The sequence below is a fragment of the Sceloporus occidentalis genome, unplaced genomic scaffold, assembly GCF_023333645.1.
Source record: "Sceloporus occidentalis isolate IW3139 unplaced genomic scaffold, rSceOcc1.0.p SCAF_4, whole genome shotgun sequence".
Lineage (NCBI taxonomy): Eukaryota > Metazoa > Chordata > Lepidosauria > Squamata > Phrynosomatidae > Sceloporus > Sceloporus occidentalis.
The window spans coordinates 22,388,438-22,409,920 of NW_028316984.1; the positions used below are offsets into that span (position 1 = coordinate 22,388,438).

The 21,483-nt window shown below is 39.9% G+C and overlaps 1 protein-coding gene across 1 annotated transcript in view; it reads right to left on the minus strand.

The window, feature by feature from the left end:
* LOC149313611 (aldehyde oxidase 4-like) overlaps nt 1–21,483 on the minus strand; it is a 73,132-nt gene that overhangs the window by 39,100 nt on the left and 12,549 nt on the right. The window contains exons 6-15 of the mRNA XM_089523237.1: nt 19,481–19,561; nt 18,585–18,729; nt 17,027–17,119; nt 15,800–15,951; nt 14,286–14,379; nt 12,260–12,369; nt 7,500–7,684; nt 6,841–7,003; nt 5,867–5,959; nt 2,584–2,753 (exon numbers count right to left, since the gene is read on the minus strand). Of these exons, the coding sequence (XP_089379363.1) occupies nt 2,584–2,753; nt 5,867–5,959; nt 6,841–7,003; nt 7,500–7,684; nt 12,260–12,369; nt 14,286–14,379; nt 15,800–15,951; nt 17,027–17,119; nt 18,585–18,729; nt 19,481–19,561 (1,286 nt within the window). The remainder of the gene's footprint in view (nt 1–2,583; nt 2,754–5,866; nt 5,960–6,840; nt 7,004–7,499; nt 7,685–12,259; nt 12,370–14,285; nt 14,380–15,799; nt 15,952–17,026; nt 17,120–18,584; nt 18,730–19,480; nt 19,562–21,483) is intronic.

Genomic DNA, 21,483 nt, shown 5'->3' on the forward strand with positions numbered 1-21,483 from the left:
AGAGGAATATTTAATGAGCACAATCTTTCCCTCTAGATCATGGATGGGAAGGATTAGTTGAGATACTACACATGCCCTTGCAGTTATAAACAGGTCATTAGAAAAGCATGTATATTAAATTCAAAACGTGTACATCCAATAATCTTTTTGTATCTTACTCTACCAGAATATGGAAAACACCTTATCAGGGATGGGATTTCAACCCAAGAAGAAGGTGCCTCATGCAATGTAGTAATATAACATTATTCCTCTGCCACTAAATGATTCAGATTCCTAATCGTCATCAAAATGGACAAACTGTCAATTAAGACATTTAAGCCAATACATGTTTAAAAACAACTAAATAAAATAAATATATCTGAGCAATTCTGCAGCCTGTCATAGTCCAGTTAATAGTCTCTGTGTATGTTTAAAATTTTAAAAATGAAACTTTATTTTCAAACTATTTATATTGTTTTTTTTAACTTAATATGACTAGAAAGGTTAAACACGGTACTAGACACCAAGAGCATAACTAAGAAAGCACATCCCACCCTTTGAAATAACAATGTTGTGTTCATGCTGCACAATTATATCAGTTTGATACCACTTTGACTGTTATACCCGCATTCCATAAAATCTTGTATGGGTAGTTTGGTGAGAGATACTGAGAATTCTCTTCTGTTGGGACTCCCACAAAGTCCATCACTACAGCTCCCTAAAGGAGAATTCAAAGCACCTCATGAAGATGCAAAATAAAAATCCCAGGATTTCTTAGGACAGCACTGTGATAGTTAAAATGGCATCATAGTGCTATAAGTATGCAATGTTAATATACCCTAGCCACGGCAAGCTATCTGAATATGATGGAAACTTTACCAGGGATGGTACCAAGAAGGAGATACTATCCTGATGCTATATAAAATTGTTTCCCCTGCTATTTAATGAATTATCTTTGAAATCTTTATCCAAATATATAAACTGCCAGTTCAACAATTTAGCCATCTCAAAGTGGAGACATTGTGCAACTTTGTGCATTCTATTAAAAGGCTGCAGGCTGATTAAAAATATCACAACTCTGAATTTTTATTTTCTAAATATTTTGCTTGCTTTCTGTTAACATAATATGAGTAAAATGTTTAAAACCACTGTAAAATATTACATACTGAGACAGCACAAATATAAATAAGCAGGCTGGTCTCGCCCTTCAAAATAACATGGGGTATATTTATACTGCATAATTATTGCAGTCTGATGCCATTTTAACTGCCAAGGCTCTTGTGGGTATCACTCTACTTGTCCCACAGACAATGCCACGAAATGTGAGGACTTTCTAGAGGTGCTTGTGGTTCCTGCGTAAGACTCCTAGCACTGGACACCATTATTCTTGAACCACTGCTGCTATCACAGAAATCATGTGTCTCATCTGAGGAAGTAGACTGCAGTCTATGAAAACAAATGTTGCCAACTTCTTTCTTTAGTTAGTCTCAAAGGTACTACAAGATCTACATACTGATTCTACAGTCTAACACAGTTATATCCTTGAATTCTATACCACGTGTCTCAGTTAACTACTTCAATAATACAACTGTAGCATTCCCAGAGAGGACCAAACGTGGTGTAATGGCTTGAGTGTTGGATAAGGTCCGCACCCTCCTTGGTGAAGCCACTGTGACTTGCCAAGGCCACCCAGTGGGTTTCCATGGTCAAGAACCCTGGTTTCCATAGTTGTAGCCAAAAGTTCAAACCACTACACCATGTACTGTTACTTATTTAACACATCTAAATCCTAATTGACTAATCATCTCACTGATTTTCTGACTATCTTCTCTTAATCCTTGCTGAATCTAACTAGCAGTCCTGAGTCTAATTAATTCCTGCTCTTAACTGACTCATATCTTTCTTCATACCCTTCACTGTTACCTATCAGAATAACTGTCATTAAGTCTAATGATACTTAACTCTTCTCTTCAATCATTGTCCTACCCACTGGCCTTTTTAACATCCCTTCAAACAGTCAGACAATCGCCAGTCATCTGCAAGACACTAGGCTCTCTCCGCTCCCCACAGATCACTTACATTATTACATATACTATACATCACACACATAATCATATATAATTCCTCTAATAAAGACAAGAGTTTTTTTTTTTTTTTTTACAAAAGTCCGTAACATCATAGCTCCATCCTACGGAATCCTGCATGTGCCATTTGATGAGATGTACTTCCAATTGTCTCCTACTGAACACCTCTGAACTCCATCACTAGAACTTACTAGCAGAAAATGTGAAGTACTTCACCACCAAACTATAGATCCTAGGACTCCATCGGCTGGAGCTATGAAAGTAGTGTCAAGCGGCTGTAATTGTAAAGTGTGAATAATTCTAGTCCTGCTGTCCTATGCAATACAAACAGGCAAGAGTTACTTGGCTGCTAAGAACAGAAGCCTAGTAGCAGATGCACTGAACAAGTCACCCAGTGCCCTTCACGTCCTTTACACCTACATCACCAGTTCACCACAAGCAAAGAAGCCACAGAACTGAAATAATATGTTCTAAATCTCTTAAAATATGTTTTCTCATGAAACCATTTTAAAAAACTTACAGTATCTTTGCATGAGCTCGGGTGCTGGTTACCACAGCCATAAAGAGCTGGCCATCAGCTGGAGCAATATCATCAACATACACAGCTTCACCAGTAGCATGTTTAATACCAGACTGGTGCATGATGGGACGCCCAACTGGGTCCTCAAGAGGCTGATGATGATCTACATCCTGTCACACATTAGGAAGTATTAGTTTACAGACTGTCCATGCAATTTCCATTTTCATAGGCACAATTGATGCTGACACAAGGTACGGTCTTTTCAGTAATAATACCAAAGTCCTCTGGCATTTGATTACCACCTTATGAATATTCTGATACATCTTAAAAATCACTCTATTTCACTTGGAATTGGTATTAGAAGGATATTGACTGGAATGCTATACTGCAATTATGGATTCGTAACCAGATCTGTAACTGATTCGTATTCACAAAGTCTACATATTCATGATTGTGGCACTATTGCAACAGTTGTAAAAAATCCCCCAATCCTGCTTCATTGTGCATCAGCCACTGCAAGTGATGAAGATCTGTTCTCCGGTCAATCAAGGTATAGCAGACTGACATTTCCACTCCCCTCCCACCAGCAATCTCCAGTGCAAGGAGGAATTGCAGTAGGTATCTATCTGATTGTTGCACCAGAAATTGCTGGTTGGAGGCCCTGATCAATAGGAGAACTGAGCTCCATCTCTCCAGTGGCTGATGCTCAGTAAAGTGAGATTGGGGGAAGCTGGGCTAGGAGAAACTGCTGAGCTAAATATATTTAACAACATATGCAAATAAAATGAATAAAACCAAACAACAGAAAGGATTTGAAATCCAGGGAAACATTGGCCAATATTTAAATTAGCTATTCAATTAACTACTGTATATACTCATGAATAAGTCTAGAAATTTTAATCCAAGAATTGAACCAAAAAACCTGGGTCAATTTATTCATGGGTCAATGTATTTAAGTAAAGGTAAAGGCTTTCCCCTTTGACAAGTTTGTCAACTGCAGGGGGTGGCGCTCATCTCCGTTATTAATCCGAAGAGTCAGCATTGTCAAAGATGATCCTGTGGTTATGTGGCCAGCATAGAATCATACATGTTTATCACACTATACCCTTAAAGTGCCACAATTCCAGTTCTCTGCCTGAGAATTCTAAATACCCCTCCTTAAAACTGCCAATCCCAGAATGCAACAGGAGGCAGCTAGAGGAGTCAAACTGGAATTGTGGCACTTTAAGGGTATAGTGTGATAAACATCATAGAGTTGGAAGAGACCCCAAGGGTCCATCCAGGTTAACCCCCTGGCATGCAGGAACTCACAATCAAAGCACCCCCAACAGATCACCATCCAGCCTCTGCTTAAAGATCTCAAAATGGAACGCTGTTACCTTCCCACCAAAATGGTACCTATTTATCTACATGCACTTTTACATGCTTTTGAACTGCTAGGTTGGCAGAAGCTGAGACTAGTGATGGGAGCTCATTCTGTCACAAGGTGCTTGGGTCTTGAACTGTTGATCTGCTGATCTTGCTATCGCCAGAGTCAGCATGTTAACCACTGAGCCACCACAGAAATACGTACATACATACATATATATACGTATATACACATAAGTAAGTACTGTACTTTAACTCATACACACACACACACACACACACACAGGCGACCCATCTCATTCTCTGAGTAGAGTAGCAAAAGGTGAGAGCTTAATCTGTCCTGAAAGCATCTAAAAGAAGCACCTCTACTCCCCTCTGCTCTCTGATCTGTCCAGCCTTTAGTGTGAGCACAAACAGTTATGCTTGCCAAAATTTTGTAAGTTCTTTGGCATTGTTTCCCTTAACTTCATCCTTTACATCCTTTCTTATATGCTCCTAAGGTTTACCCTTGACTTGTCCTTGGATTGTATGAGACAAATGTGTTTTGTCCTTTTAAAATAATAAACAATTGCTCTCTTAATGTCTAATGTGTGCCATCTTTTTTCTTCTGTGTGATGAGTTTGGACAGAAATATGGTAGGTAAAGCACATTTTACGATGCACCCCCTCTTGGACATTTAGGTATAAATGAAGGATCTATTATCAAAACTAATCTATCCTGTTATATATTTTATGTAAGTTTGGATTTATGGATAATGCTGACAACTCTAATACTTGCATCACTTGAAGTAATCGCCACAAGGAACATTGCCTTGTAAGTCAACCTGTGCAGTGTTGCCTCTGTGAATGGCTCAAACTGAAGTTTGGTTAATCTGTTGAACCCTAAATTCAAATCACAGGTTGAGTATCTATGTTGAGTTGGGACAGATTTTAGTGTTGCTTCCTTTTGGAATTTCTTTATGTGTGGGTGACCTGACAAGGGCGAATCTTCAAATTCTAAGGCTTTTGAAAGTGCAGCCACTTGCCACTTTAATGTGTTAGGACTCAACTCTTTTTCTAGACCAGTGGTTCTCAAGTTTCCTAATGCCGCGGCCCTTTAGTATAGTTCCTCATGTTGTGGTGACCCCCAACTGATAGAGGAGCGGTTTCTCAGTTCCTAAGACCACCGGAAATATGTGTTTTCCAATGGTCTTAGGCGACCCCTGTGAAAGGGTTGTTCAAATCCCAAAGGGGTCGCGACCTACAGGTTGAGAACTGCTGCTCTAGACCATCCTGCAGAAACTGTAGAACATGTTTGTTATATTTGTGATTTGTTTACCTTTACATCAGTTTCTAAAAATCTTTCCACCTCCTTCAGATCTATCGAGGCCATCCAGTCCCCTACTTCTAAGTTGTCCTTTATTGTTTGTAGCATTTTGAATCTGCAATATCTTGCAAATTCATTGAGATACTTCAGATTCAGAATGGGATGGTAAGGTCTATTTACCTTTGGCACCATAATGAATGTTGACTATACTCCCAAGTAATGCTGGCAATGTGGGACTTTTTCTATTGCTCCTATTTGCATTAAATTATAAATTTCTGTCATTACTGCTGTTTGGTTTTGTTTTGATACTGGTGAGTTTACATAATGAGTTCATTAGATTGATCTTACATGCCATCCTATGAATTGGTTAATACAAGCCTTACTGGATATTTAGAAAAGGACTGGTTTTGATTCACAAAGGCTACTATGGTGTAACGATGGAATTTCATTAATTATCATTAGGCTTCACAATCTTTTTCTTGCCACTGTACTAGCTTACTAAGAGAAGAATGACTTACCATGATTTAACAGTACTGGTATTCCTGCCAATTCTGAGAAATGACATCATTCTTACTTGTGGACAAACTGTTATGAAAATAACTTCACTGACCTGGTATATCTGCACACCTTGGGGTGGCTTCTCATGGAACTCGCCTAAGGCACTCATATATTCCTTTGGCACATCAGGATACTTGGATGGGTACTGTAAGAAGATAATTTAACAACTCATTGTCTATTCTACCAACATTTACAGCCATCCCTCTGCATTCGCAGACTTAACATTTGCGGTTTTGATTATTCATGAATGTTAAGCCCACGTGGTGTGCAGTCCTCCTCCTCCCCCCTTTGGGTTTTTATCTACCGGGGCGGGTGAAGCCCAGGAGGGAAGGAACAGCCAGGAAGAGTGGGTGCTTGTGCCTATTTCACCCACCCTTCTGTGCCTTTCCTCCACCTCTTCCACCTTGGAAATGCTGGGAGGAAGGCCTTCCTCTTGCCATTTCTAAGGTGGGAGGAGTGACGGAAAGGAACGCTCATGTTCCCCTGCCCCTCCCACCCTGGAAATGGCTGCCACGGGGAGGGGAGGGTTATTCATGACTTTTCCACATTTGCGGGGGGGGGGGGTCTTGGTTTATATATTATATCAAAATTTAATATACCAACATTTTCAAAATTGAATTTTGTAGGGAACAGTTGCATGTCTCAAACCAGAATAGCTTCATTCATGTGTAAACAACGAATTACAGCTTAGCATTATGAGAAAGAGTCTAAGCCCTCTATCCCTGCTGCCTGCCTTACATCTTCTCCCTCTCCTCCCCTTCTCAGTGTGGTGTGAGGAGACCAGAAAGTTTCCCCATGTTGCTTAGGAAAGAATGGCTGCTTTAAGCAAGGCCATTTGCCTGTAAAAAGGTGCAAAAAATAGTGTTAAAATGCATGAATTGAAACTGTGATCTGTCACAAGTGATCTGTTATAGGGTAGGAAAAGTGGAGAGCTGGCTGTGATTTGTTATAGAGTGCTATACTTGTTTTTTTGTCTATTATATCTGCCACGTGAACATGCACCATGGAAGGTACCATCTTCCTTACCATCATCTTTAAACCTTGTAGTACTTCCAGGTAGAACCTGAAGAAGAAGCTGACAAGCAGAGAGCGCCGGTATTCCACTTTTCCACCTGGTGCTGAAGGAGACAGGACAATTTCTTCAAGAATTAGCCTGCAAGCTTCATCGAGGAATTGCTCATTCCAGTTTCTGGGGAGACACATGATATTATCAAAGACATTTATTTTAGCAACATAGATAAGGGCAAAGTGGATAGGATAGGAATCAAAGTTACTAGGTGCACATAAAGGGATGAGACCATCTGGCTTGAGGATATCACTTTGTTGAAGACAGGCTCCATCAATCCCCCATGGAACCACTGTCTCCCTTGCACAGACTGAATCAACAGCTGTTGAAATAGTTCCAGCATTCCTCAACACTGGCTATCCTGTCTGGCCACAGGATTCCCAGCCGAGTTGTAGAGGATTCTCTCTCTGAAAGCAGCACTAGCCACCCAGATGTGGCTGCAGCTAACACAGGAATATCTGGACCTTGTTCTTATTAGTGACCAACCTGAGAATCTCCCAAAGAGGGCTGTCCAGGGTATTAGTTCTCAGCTTGGCCTTGCCAGAACCCAGACATTGCTTTATCTTGGTTTGCCTAATTTAACCCAGCTTTGCCTTCCTGAAACCCAGCTTTGCCATACCTTCCTATGAGCGTCAGGCAGGAATTCCTCGCACTCACAGTTGTATCACCAATGCCCCCATAAAAAATAGCTAGGTCTTCAATGACATCAGTGCCTGGCTGGAAAAGGACTTTCATAGCAGAATTTGTCACCGAGAAAGCGTTTTTCCGACGATCAGCCTGTCGGAAGGCTGAGACAAATTCATCCTGTCAGAGGAAAGAAGGAGAAAACTTGTTATTTCAACCTCCATATTAGGACTGTTTTGTTGATTTCCTTTCTTTCTAAAAACAGGTCAGCCTTAAGGCTACAGCACTTTAAAAACCTAGAAGTGCTTTGTATGTACCTGAAGGGACAGTCTTTTTGAGATCAACGCTTACAGAATGGGATGAAAGCAAAACAGCTAGAACCTTATCGCATCAGTGCCTGAAACGTTTCTATTCTGTTCTCAAAACGTTTCAAGAGGTAACGTTATGGGAACGGATATTATCGCATTCGAAAATGTAAAGCGTTCCGAGAACGCAACGGGAACACAATTTACCACATTTGTCCTTATAGGAAGCGTGATAAGTATGAGAACGTTTCAATATTCACGCATGCGTATTTATTTTGGAGGACCTTGTAATGATGACGTAATCACTCTACTGTTCCTTTTCACCCGGAACTGAATCGGGTGACCTTTTGTGGGGTGTAAAGATGGCGTCTAAGGAAGTGTTTTTGGCGCTACTGTGCAGTATTATAAAGATTGATGAAGAGCAAAGACAGAGGAGAAGAAGTCACACTGCAAAAACTCTATTTCTCTTGAAGCGACGAAAAGCTGCTTTAAGAAAATTGTTAATTTTAGCTGGCGGTGGAAATGTAAATATTACCGCTTATCTCGCATGGATGTCCACCTGGCCACCTAAACATTGGGAGTAACTTCATGACAATAAGGGCTGTCATACTCCCATGAAGTGTGGTGGACTCTTCTTAGAGTTCTTCCCACAGAGACTGGATGGCCATGTGTCAGGGTTGCTTTGATTGTGATTTCCTGCATGGCATGGTGTTGGACTGGATGGCCCTTGTGGACTCTTCCTACTCCACGATGCTAGAAAATGCTTCATTATGGATGTGAAGAAAGAATTAAAAAGACACAAAATATAACGTCCCCATACAATTTTGTTGTAACCGGCCTCTGCTGGCTCATGTTTTTTCAACCTTACATTATTATATTCCCTCCTCGACATGCAAAAAACTCCATTTTTAAAATGAAAGCATAGTATTCTGATCCATGTCATCAGGGAATACCGTGGTCATGACCATCCATTAACACACAATTCATCTTGAGGATTGTTGTGATAAATTTAGTTAATTTCACTTTCCTAACAAAAAGCTCCATGTCAGGATCTTTTTAACTACTAAGATAAGGTTACATATTATGGATGACATGAAAATCTAAGAAAGGTGCAAGATAAGAAGTCAACAATCATCAACACTTTACGTATTTTACGCACCACGTACAACATACCAGTAATACAGCTTTTGATCGTATTGGACCTATTTGCTGCAGTACTAAGTTTTGGCCCATTGTTACTGAAATGATACCTCAACCACATTGTTTTATTTATTATCTCGTCCATCATGTATTGTGACAACTAATCATTAATGCAAAAAAGCTACTACAATCATCTTTATGACCATACATAAAGATGACATACAGTCTATTATTGTCCATGAGTACCACATGCACAGAAGGAAAGGATTTCCCAGAAAAAAATTGTTTTCAAACACTGCCTTGATATTTTATATACACATATAGACAAACACACACACACACACACACACACACACACACACACACACACACAAATATGTAATATATAAATAATATATATATTACACACACACACATATATATATATATATTATATATATAATATATTACACACACACACACACACACACATATGTAATATAGATATAATATATAAATATACATATATATTGCCAGTTATCTATATATACAAACATTGATATAATTTAATAATCTATATAGATGTCATGTATATATATGTGTGTGTGTATATGTGTGTGTGTGTGTGTGTGTGTGTGTGTATATATATATATAAAAACATGTTTTCTATTTATTACATATTTCACATATGTTTCTTATATATATATATGTTGTATATACGTATGTATGTATATGTATATATATAGAGATAGAGACAGAGCGAGCGAGAGAGAGTTTTCCATATACATATATATAATACCATAATTATACACACATCTATCTACACATAGCCCTCACAAATGGTGGGGCTTGATTTTTTTTCTCTATTTATTTTACTTGATGAGTCCCAGGGAGAGCAAGAAAACCGATGCTCTAGGAATGGGGAAGAATGCAGGGAGGGAAGTCGATTCAGCCAATCAAAACAAGGCAGATCATGAGAACCGTTCTTACATTTCTTGGACCGTTTTAAAAACGTTTCCACAAGCTTGGATCACTTTCTCATCCGTTCCCTCCGAGGAACACATATGGAACGCTTTGAGGGGTATGTAGAACGCGATGGGAACCCGATGGGGACATAAACGTGCGGTAAAGTTGAAAGTGTTCTGTTCCAATCGGGTTCCAAAAACATTCTCGGAACGCGATGCGATAATCTTCCTAGTCTCTCATAGATCCGACAGGGCTCTGTCCTGGGTCCAGTGCTATTCAACATCTTTATTAATGACTTGGATGACAGAATTGAGGGCATACTTATCAAATTTGCAGATGACACCAAATTAGGAGGAATAGCTAATTCCCCAGAGGACAGGATCAAGATTCAAAATGACCTGAACAGACTAGAAAACTGGGCCAAAGCTAACAAAATGAATTTCAACACAGAGAAATGTAAGGTACGGCATTTAGGGCGGAAAAATGAAAAGCACAGATGTAGGATGGGTGACATCTGGTTGAATGAAACTACGTGTGAAAGTGATCTGAGAGTCCAAGTAAACCACAAATTGAACATGAGTCAACAGTGTGATACGGCAGCTAACAAGGCCAATGCAATTTTAGGCTGCATCAATAGAAGTATAGTATCTAGATCAAGTGAAGTAATAGCGCCATTCTATTTTGCTCTGGTCAGGCCCCACCTGGAATATTGTGTCCAGTTCTGGGCACCACAATTTAAAAAGGATGTTGAGAAACTGGAGTGTGTCCAAAGGAGGGTGACTAAAATGGTGAAGGGCCTGGAAACCATGTCCTATGAGGAATGACTTAGGGAGCTGGGGATGTTTAGCCTGGAGAAGGTTAAGAGGTGATATGATAGCCCTGTTTAAATACTTGAAGGGATGTCATATTGAGGAGAGAACTGACTTGTTTTCTGCTGCTCCAGAGACTAGAACGCAGAACAATGGATGCAAGCTACAGGAAAAAGAGATTCCACCTCAACATTAGGAGGAACTTCCTGACACTAAGGGCTGTTCGATAGTGGAACACACTCCCTCGGAGTGTAGTGGAGTCTCCTTCCTTAGAGGTCTTCAAACAGAGGCTGGATGGACATCTGTCGGGGAGGCTTTGATTTAGATTTCCTGCATGGCAGGGGGTTGGACTGGATGGCCTTTGCCATCTCTTTCAACTCTATGATTCTCATGCCTTCTAGTGGCTAATATTAAGACCGGTTCCTTGGTAAGCAAGACCTGAAAGAGGACAGGACTCCTTGCTTTTCAGTAGAGGATGTAGCAGGCATGACAGATATTGTGGCAGATGCAGCATTTCAACAGATGCAACAGGCATGACAAACTACCTCCTGCTGAAATTCCCTCTTCTACACAATTATCAAAAGTATAGGATAGTTTATCTCTTTTGTATCTGACACCCTATGTCTTCACAACCCTCTGGTGAGAAGCAAGGAATAAGAGGTAGAGCTGTATATGATTTGAAACCAGATGAGAGCCAGAAAAAGCCCAAGGAATTTTGTTGCTTTCTTTGATGACAAAAGAACAAAGTGTGGAACAGTCAATGAAACCCACAGAAGAAACTGGAGACATGCCTGAAGCTGCTTACAAGAAGCATACAGTATTTGATTAGTCTTGAAGCCCAGTGCCTTTCATCTTGTGTATATTTCCAAAGTATCCTCAGGGGCAGTAGATTTTATGATTTTTTTACATCCCCTCAGGAAGGCCTTGGAAGTATGGATAGGTTAAAACACATTGGCTTATTTTTAACTACTACAATTGCCAGCTTCAGATATGTCTCCAGTTTCTTTTGTGGCCTTATGTGATGTCCCCATCTCTTCTGGGATACTTTGACAAAAAGGTAGGCATAGGCTCTTTTATTTTTATTTTTGTTCTCTTTATTTTCTATGCATTCAGTGTAGTGGAGTATTGACAAAGTACTTTGCTGCAAAATATTATGTCTGCTTGTACTAGTTTTGTATTTTTGTGGTGGAGTTTGCTGCAAATCATTTGGGAGGGGGGCTGTATATAAATGTAATAAACAAGCAAAGGTACAGATAAATACAACGAGCTGCAATGTCCCCATCACCCCTACCTTCAACTCCCTTCAAGTTATTATCTATCTCCAAACAATGTATATGTGATTTCTCCCACATACCCTGTGAATTATCACTTCATGCTTGGAAATTTATATTGTCTATCTGCATGGCCTGCATGGTCGGATTTCTTGTTAGCAATTTTGAGATAAGAGTTTTTGCACAACACATCATACCATAACAGGGAAAGCATATTGTGCAGGGGATAGGGAGCAAAGGAGAAGAGGAACACACACACACGTACACACACACGTACACACTTACCTCTTTTGAGAATGGAATAAAAACAGAGATTATGACCTCTGCTGGGGAAAGATCTGCCTCTGGCACTCTTGTGAAGAAGTCATGATTCAGTGGGATCTGTCGTGTTCCATCTGATAGGAAAAATGATGTGCTTAGGGCATGTGGTTGGTGCAGACCTAGATCTTTATGGCCACCATCAAAGAGACAAAGATAGCAGAAGACCTTCCCATACATCTCTGGGAAGGCCTCACTGGACTCTTCAAAGACCAGACGGACAGGACAGAAAGACTGGAATTAGCCAGCTGTGACCTCTGCTCCCACAAGAGCCAAGGCTGTTTCTTCACAGGGCTTTTCAAGTTTAAATTTGCTTGCTTATTGGAGTGGAAATTCCTTTGTCTTTTCGCATTGACAACTACAATGGAATTTGATTTGCTTATTGTTTACTGCACTTTCTTTAGTTTGGGCAATGTTAACATAGATTTAATTTATTAAAACGTCCTGCATTGCATCTCCGTAACAGAGAGAGGGAACATAAACTGTTATGTTTTTTTTCCTTTCTCTCCCCTCTATAACTGTAAGAGCATAACAGAAGGAAGGAAAGTAAAGAAGCTCCAATTTGTAGTTTGTTCTATTTCTAAGGCATAGGAATGTAATTTTTAGTATCCCTGAGTGCATATGATTTTGCTTCCAAATCATGCACTCAGGTACACTTGAATTGCTTTCACTTCGCAGCCAGATTCTGAGTTAAGTGTATCCACCCTTCAGTTTGTACTGTTGTTGTATGTCTTCAAGTTTTTTTCAACCTACGGTGACCCTAAGGCAAACCTAGCACCAGATTTTCTTTGCAATATTTGTTCAGAGAGGTTTTTGCCTTTGCATCTTTTTGAGGTTAAGATAGTAAGGCTAACCAGTAGGTTTCCGTAGCTGAGTAGGAAAATTTGACCCCTGGTCTCCAGAGTTGTAGTCCAGCACTCAAACCACTACATCACCCTTGCTGTCAGTTTGTACTACTGACATGTTTAAATCCAAAGTTTCATCTTTCAGTTCAAGAAAGTTGAAACATTCAGAATATCATCAGCTGTCCATGTGGAAGAGCATGCATAGAACAGGATGCTGCATGATAGGTGATGTTAGGACACGAGAAGGAACTCACAAACCGGCACTCCTGTAAGGATTTCTTTGGCTCCAATTCAGGGATTCTACCCCTGTGAAGAAGTGGTATATGCACCCATTACTGAATGAACAGTTAGCTCTGACATTACTGATCACAGTTTTCAGCAGAGGGCAGCTTCAGAATCAGCACCTGACATCCTTTGGAAGTTTCTGGAGACCCAGAAATCAAACAAGGCTTATGGGAACCCTGGAAAGCACAGATGCAAATCTATCTGAACCCCTACTGGTAGTGGGCAAGTAGTCATTTTAATTCCTTACCATCCTCCTGCTGTCAATACTTTAGAGAATTGTGAGAAATTAAAATGAGTTAGCAAGAATTTTCAATTGTTTAACTGTTGTTGTGTGCCTTCAAGCCATTTCCAATTTATGATGACCCTAAGGTGACTGTGTTATGGGATTTTCTTGACAAGATTTGTTCAGATGCAGTTTGTCATTGCCTTCCTCTGAGGCTGAGAGCCTGTGACTTCTTCAAGGTCACCCAGTGGGTTTCATGGCTGAACTGGGAATTGAGCCCTGGTCTCCAGAGTCATAGTCCAACACTCAAGCCACTACACCATGTAATTGTTTATATTAAACAACTATTAGAAATCCACAATTGGGAGATACTGATACTGTATTATTAGCAATATCTCCCAATGGTGGACTTCTAATAGGCATCAGTTTGCCTGCTGTGAAAACAGAATTATGAGTCTGATAGGCCTTTTGTCTGACCTGGCATGATTCCTTTTTATGAACAATTCATGGGATTGCCATAAATTGACAAGTGACGTGAAGGCACTCACACATACACAATCTGATAATCTTCATTTGCAGTCATTATGATATCTGTCCATCCAGTACAGAAATACAACAGTGGAGGAGCACTGCCATTTACCTGCTGATGCTAGGTTGAGAATAGCTTCCCCAGCTGCCAGAACAGGGTTTACATCCCAGGCTGATCCTCTGCTTACAATGTGTCCTCCTAAAGACTGATAAAGATATTTATTTGTATCCCTCCTGAAAAATTAACAAACTGGTTTAAAACTCGGTGGTATTTCTAGATTTTCAAATTAGTGCATATCTTATCAAATAAACATCACAGATTTGTTCAATAACTGACGTTTGTATGACCTATACCTTGGCATGAATGAGCAATAAATAAAAACAAATTTAGCAATTCTCTAACCCAGATTCTTCTCTGTTCAGAAAATGTCTTATTGTCATGACTTTTTCCTGCATATTTTTGACTTTCTGGCCTATAATCATTCTGCTTCAAAGAGAGTTATTTATAGGTTGGGTAGGGGAAGGGCAGGAGGATCTGATATGTGTGTTTCATACATGTCCTTATCTATGTCTTTCATTTCTTCTCTGTAGATTGCCAGAATAATATCAGGAGCTCAACCCAAGAAAGTTAAGCATTTTACAAAGAGTTCCTGGTTCTTCTCCTTCTTTTTTCTTTCTTTGCTAGAGCCAGCATAATATAGTGGTTTGAGTATTGGACTATGACTTTGGAGAATAAGGTTCAATTCCCAGTTCAACCATTAAATACATTGGATGACCTCAGGCAAGTCACTTACTCTCGTCCTCAGGGGAAGGCATTGGCAAACCTTCTCTGAACAAATCTTGCCAAGAAAAACCCATGATAGATTTGCCTTTAGGGCTGGCATAAGTCAGAAAGAACTTGAAGGCATACAACACACACATACACAAAAGAAAAACAGCCCTGGAAGGCTGAAATCAGAGAGTGATGTGTACGGAGGAGAGATTTCACTTCTTGCTGCTTTTCTGCTAAAAATCATACTTGTGACTCCTTAACTGACTTTCTCCCTAAAGTGGAAAATATGTAACATGTGACAAGTTCAATAGAATATAAACATTCTGATATTTTACTGTAACTTGGCATGCATGAGACATCTATGTACCTTCCTCAAACAAAAAAAGTTATAAGAACTCTGATTGTCATAGCCCCAACTACTGGATTGGGAAGTTCCTGATTGGGACTAACAGATGGGTTTAGATGCACAAGCATCCTCCTCGCTATGTCCAGGCCTCTACTTGGAATGAACATCATGTGACCAGTTGTTTTACTGCATTGATTGGGAGAAGATCATGGAAGCATGTGATAAGACAAAGTAAGACTCTTGTAGACAATTGTCTTTTTGCTTTTCCCCATGATTCTACCGTCATTGTCGCACATTGTTCTTTAGTAATCCATCTGACAGTTCTAGAGCTGGAAAAAGACAGCCCACAGGTAGATACTTACTACCTGTCAAAACAGGTGTCATGATGAACAAATCATCTGAGTGAATCCTCTTAGCATACATGGCTAGTCCAGAGAATCTGGAATGGAAGGAAGACATTATGGAGGCAACCTGCACCTTGGCAAAAATAATAGCATGGAATACCTACAGCCAAATTCCTGATCTGTTCTCCAGCAAAAGTTCTCAGCTGCTTCAAGAGAGTTCGATATATCTTTGTCTTCTCCACTGGGAGTTCTGGGATAAGGCTTAATAGGATGTCTCTCAGCTTCGCCATGTCGGTGGCTGCACCAATTACGATGCCTGGAACCAAATGATTTTCAGTAGACAAAAAGCATGCTTGATATTTTTAGTAGTCAGATTATGCAAAATATACAATTGGTTAGAATAGGTCCATGATGGTGAACCTATGGCATGCACGCCAGAGATAGCACGTGAAGTCTTTTTTTGTGGCATGTGGAAGGTGGGGAAGAGAAGGAACAGGTGCATGCCTGTTCCTCCTCCTTCCCAGCCATCCTGGGTCTTCAGCTGCCTTCGGAAGTCCCCCTCCTTGGAAGTCCTCCCTCTGGCACCAGGTAACACCCGGTGCCAGAAGGCCTTTTAGTTTGGGCACTCGGTCCCTAAAAGGTTTTCCATCACTGGAATAGGTACTTGTTATGAGAAGGAGGAAGTAATGGACTAACAGCACAGTCTTACATAAGCCAACTGAATATGCCCAGCTGAGTTCAATGTAACTTATTATAAAATAAATGTGTACAGAATTAGCCTAAGATAAAAGCCAAAAATAATACCAAAAATAAAAAATAAATTAAATAAATGTTTTAAAATTCCCAAAATTCCAAAAGCAAAGCTTGATTTTGCCCCTTTCTATAAGGGACACCATTTTATTATGCCACTATATATAATGGACTTGAGCATCCATAGATTTTGGTATCCATGGGGGATCCTGGAACCAAAACTCAGTGGATAGCAAGGTTCCAGTGTGTGTGTGTGTGTGTGTGTGTGTGTGTGTGTGTGTGAGCCAGCATAGTGTAGTGGTTTGACTGTTGGACTAGGACTCTGGAGACCACGGTCCAAATCCACACTTGGCTATGGAAACCCACCGGGCGACCTTGGACAAGTTATGTTCTCTCAGCCTCAGAGAAAGGCAGAGGCAAATCCCTGTGAATAAATCTTGCCAAGAAAACCCCATGATGGGGCCACCCTGGGGTCACCCAGGCACTCAGTAACAATATTGATATATATCTGTTGGTGCAATATCTATGGGTTCCATAGAGCTGTTTTATCATTTTAGTTCATTCTTCAGCACAGTGAATTGTCAGGTGAAGAATTAAAATACAGATCCCAAATAGTGTCCAAGGGTACAATTAAGACATACCATTGTCTCCCACATCAGCAACATGAAGTTCTGGAATCCTGACAGGGTGAAGGAGAATGGGATGGTAAACACCCACAAGTTTCATGTCAAGTCCTAATGGGGCAAAATTAGAATGAAATGTCAGAAAAAGCGAAAGACAACAGAAGCATCATCTTCAAACTGACCAGCTGTAAAATGGGACTGGAATGATTTCATGTTAAAAAGCAGGCAAGTAAGGGTCTTCCAACTCTATGATTCTATAATAAAGGGTGTGTATAAGGTCCTAAATGTCCTAAAGGCACCAGAGTCTGTATGATCTTGGACGCTAAGCAGGGTCAGTCTTGATTAGTACTTGGATGAGAGACTACCAATAAAAACCAGGTCATGTGCCGTATATTTCAGAGGAAGGAACTGGCAAAACCACCTCTGAGTATTCCTTGCCTAAGAAAACCCAATGAAATTCAGGCAAAGGTATGTATGTGTGTGTGTGTAAAACCATTTCCCCATCTCCAGTACAATACCTGTGCTTTCCAGCTAAGCAACCTGTGTTTAAAAGTACAAGTCTACTATTATCACATCATTTGATTTTTTTTTAAAAAAAACCCCAGCAAAATAGCAAAAGTTTCACTACCACTTTCCACAACCGCCCTTCACTGTTGTCTGTATTGATATGGTACAACTCATTCTAACAGCTGACATGTCCTTGAGCATTGCCTTCCCAAGAAGCAGCTTTCTTTGCTGCCTCATTCTGAGTAGTCTTGTCCTTGGGCAAGTCACATCTCATCAAAGTTAGCCTGAAATGATTTTTGTGATTAGTGGATAGCTCAATGCAGAACCTTATCGCATGTCAAAAGCAAGCTGAGACACAGTGAGGGAGAAGTGGGTTTCTGCTCACCTTTTTGTATGTCTTTGAAGCACTTTCATTCTCTTCATGAGAGAGAAAGCAAAATGTTCAGGGAAAATTCGCTTTTACGACCATCTTCCTCTGGAAGTGCTACAACATCATGAAGAGAGGTAAGCAGAAGCCTGCTTCTCTCTTGCTGTGTCTCAGCTTGCTTTGGGTATGTAATAAGGCTTATAGCAATAGCAATAGCAACTTCATTTATATACTGCTTCACACTGAACTAAGCAGTCTCTAAGTGGTTTACAACTGTAAGCTAATTGCCCCCAACAAGCTGGGTATTAATTTTAGCAACCTCAGAAGGATGCAAGCCTGAGTCGAGTTTGAGGCCTGGCTGGTACTGAATTCACACCCTTACGGTTTGTGAGTGAGTGGCTGCATATAGGCATTTAACTACTGCACAACCAGGGCTCCTCTATAGCATGGACAATGGGTATATACAGCCAATAGCTATTTCTGCACAACAGCTGGCCCTGAACATTTTGCTACTCTGGAGCGATTATGATACTGCTGAGTCTTCTATCTCAGGCATCAAGACTGACTGCACTGTTAGATGAAGCTTTAATACTGACGGTCTAACATTGCACCAGTTGGCGGCAGCAGGCCACCAATCTCTCTCTCTCTTTTCTCCTCGCCTAAATATTTTAATGGCTTCCACATGGAGCTCTATTTTCTCACCTACAGATGTGTTCCCTACCACAAGAGGTGCATTTGGGTAGGTAGCTTTCAGATTAAGAAGTTCTTCTAGGGACACAGGAGAAATCCAGGTCGTCCTTTCTCCGTGGAAAACCAGAGTTCTTCCCTTGTTCTCTTCAGCCATTCTCTGTGTGGTAAAACAACAAATGATACATCATATAATGTCAATGTCACATAACAAATGGTTGAAGGAGATTCTGGTTCTCATTACAAAATTAATTGTTATACCTCAGAGCTACTTAATATCTTTTGAAAAAGGATCTCACTATGGTTGGTAAGAAACGTAAATATATGCACACAGCCATAATGGCTTAGATACTATCTTTACTGGGATAAAATCTATATAATGCCTTCCTTTTAAAAATAAAAGATATAATAAATAACTAGCAGTGCCTCTGCAGTGAGTTTAGAGCCTGGGGAGGATATATTTTGAGCCTGCCTGCACAAAATATATACTTGCCAGCATACCATCTTTACTAAGGACTGAAACAACATGCAGGCGTCTGAGTATCATCTCCAATTGTATTTTTCTCTTGTTTGGTTTGTAACATCTTGCCTGATGAAGAAGCCCTTGGAGCTTCAATATAGTGTGTATTTCAGTTGGCCAATAAAGGTATCACTGATGGATTTTTGTTTGTAGTAGTAGTAGTAATTAAATAAGAAAATTCAAAGGCAGGCTTACTGCTGAACATAAAGCAAACCACATTTGTTGATGTAACAACAAACTGAAGTGTTTGTTGATACAACATTCTTGATAGTTCCAGCTATAATCTCCCCAATAAAGTGGGGATGACAACAACAATAACAATAAACAACAAAATTGCCAGCCTCTTATAGCATCATTTGCAACAGACATGGGTGAAAGACTAATGACCTACCATGAGTTCAGGAGGAAATATATAATCCTGGGTTGGATCTCTGGGTTGGAATTCTTCTGGCTTGCATAAGCCTGAGCACATCTAAGGGTTTAAAAAACACAAATATTCAATATTAATATGAAAAGTGGACCTTGAGCCACAGAAAAAATGTGGATTTGAAAGGATTTTTCAAAGATAACTTTTAAAATAATCTTTGTAAAATTATTAGCCATGATGGTTGTCAGTGAGATTTTTTTTTTTTTGGCCAGAAAACAAGTCCAAAGGCATTGACTATATAAAGGAGGGGTAGAAAATTTACAGCTTTCACAGTCTCTTACTATTGGTTATTCTAGCTAGAGTTTCTGGGAGTTGAAATCTGGAAGATGCTTCACTTTCTTGAAAATTATTCATCCTACTGGGCAAAAAACATTCCACCAATCATGCTAGAAAAAGCAACAAAACAATTTAACAAAAGCAATTTATTAGGTATGAAATGTAAGTCTGAGAGATGGGACTCGGGGGCCATTCAGACTTTTTTTAGTGCGACTATGCAAATAATCTCACTCACACATTCGGGTTTTGTTGTTCACACTATTTTTTTTATTGGAACTGCATCTATGCCAATTATGTTACTCACATATATCAGCACTGCAAATAAAGATGGATTTGAAGATGCAGATGTATTTGAAACACATTCAGGGCATGCAGATTTTTATCCTGATTTATCCCAGGTCTATTTGCATCAGTTATAGCCAAGAATGCAAATATTTTAGAAAAACTCAGAAAAAAAACCCCTGTGATCAATTATCCTGGGTTAAGTGGGTTTTCTGGCAGCCCCCCCCCCCCCCCCCCGGGGACTTAATCGGATGCATTCAAAATGCATCAGAACAACAAAGATTCAACTCTGATTCTACCAGGATTATTTTCACTGTTTGATAACCCTTCATAAAGAATCTGATCCCATAACAGGATGTTATATCATGCCAGGATGTTGCTGTTGTAATGCATTCAGAAATCTCTAAAGAAAGCAGTGACAAAATAAAAAGGTTTCTCAAGCGTTTTAAGAGAACAGAGAAGGCATATTAAGCCATTTATTCCTTTTTTAGATAGATCTTCCAGAAGCCATGAGAAAGTTGCTAGAAAGCAACAAGCAATGGGAGAATCAGAATTTCTTTTAAACTGATTGTATGGAATAATTCCTGCTAACTTTTCTGAATGTATTTTGGACACATTTTATCCTTCATTTCTCAGAAGGAAATCAATATCTGTATTAAGCTGCAAACAACCAATGCTCTTTATCAAGTTCTTAGTCAAGATGTTCTATGCCATGATTAACTACCAAATTTAGGAAATGTGTGAAATGATTAATGCAATTTTTAGGAAGATTGATTCTTCTGTAATGCTGTATTAAGGTGTGGTGAATATATATTATTTCTGTAGAAGACACCCAGCCACTCAGCTAAAACATTCTTGTGCTCCACAACTGTCAGACAACTAACCCATGGGTTACAAATATTACCACACTAAAAAAAGTCTTTGTCAGAACATGCCTAATTCCAAAATATAATTTTGGAAGGCAAAATAATTAACTAGTGCAAATGTTTTCATCCAGCTATTGCAATACAGCTTGTTGTTGTCTGCCTTCAAGTCGTTTCTGACATATGGTGATCCCAAGGTGATCCTATTACTGAATTTCCCAGGCAAGATTTGTTCAGAGGGGGTTTGTCTTTGCCTCCCTCTGAGCCTGAGAGGGGTAACTTGCCCAAGGTCACCCAATGGGTTTCCATGGCTAAGTGGGGATTTGAACCCTGGTTTCTAGAGTTGTAGTCCAAAACTCAAACCTCTACACCATGCTGGCTCCTGATATATATCCCCTTGATTTATGAGGGTGTAGATAGCCAGTATGGTGTTGTGGTTTGAGCATAGGACTAGGGCTCTGGAGATTGAATTCCTCGCTCAGCCATGAAAATGCACTGGGTGACCCTGGGCAAGTTACACTCTCTCAGCCCCAGAAAATCCCGTGA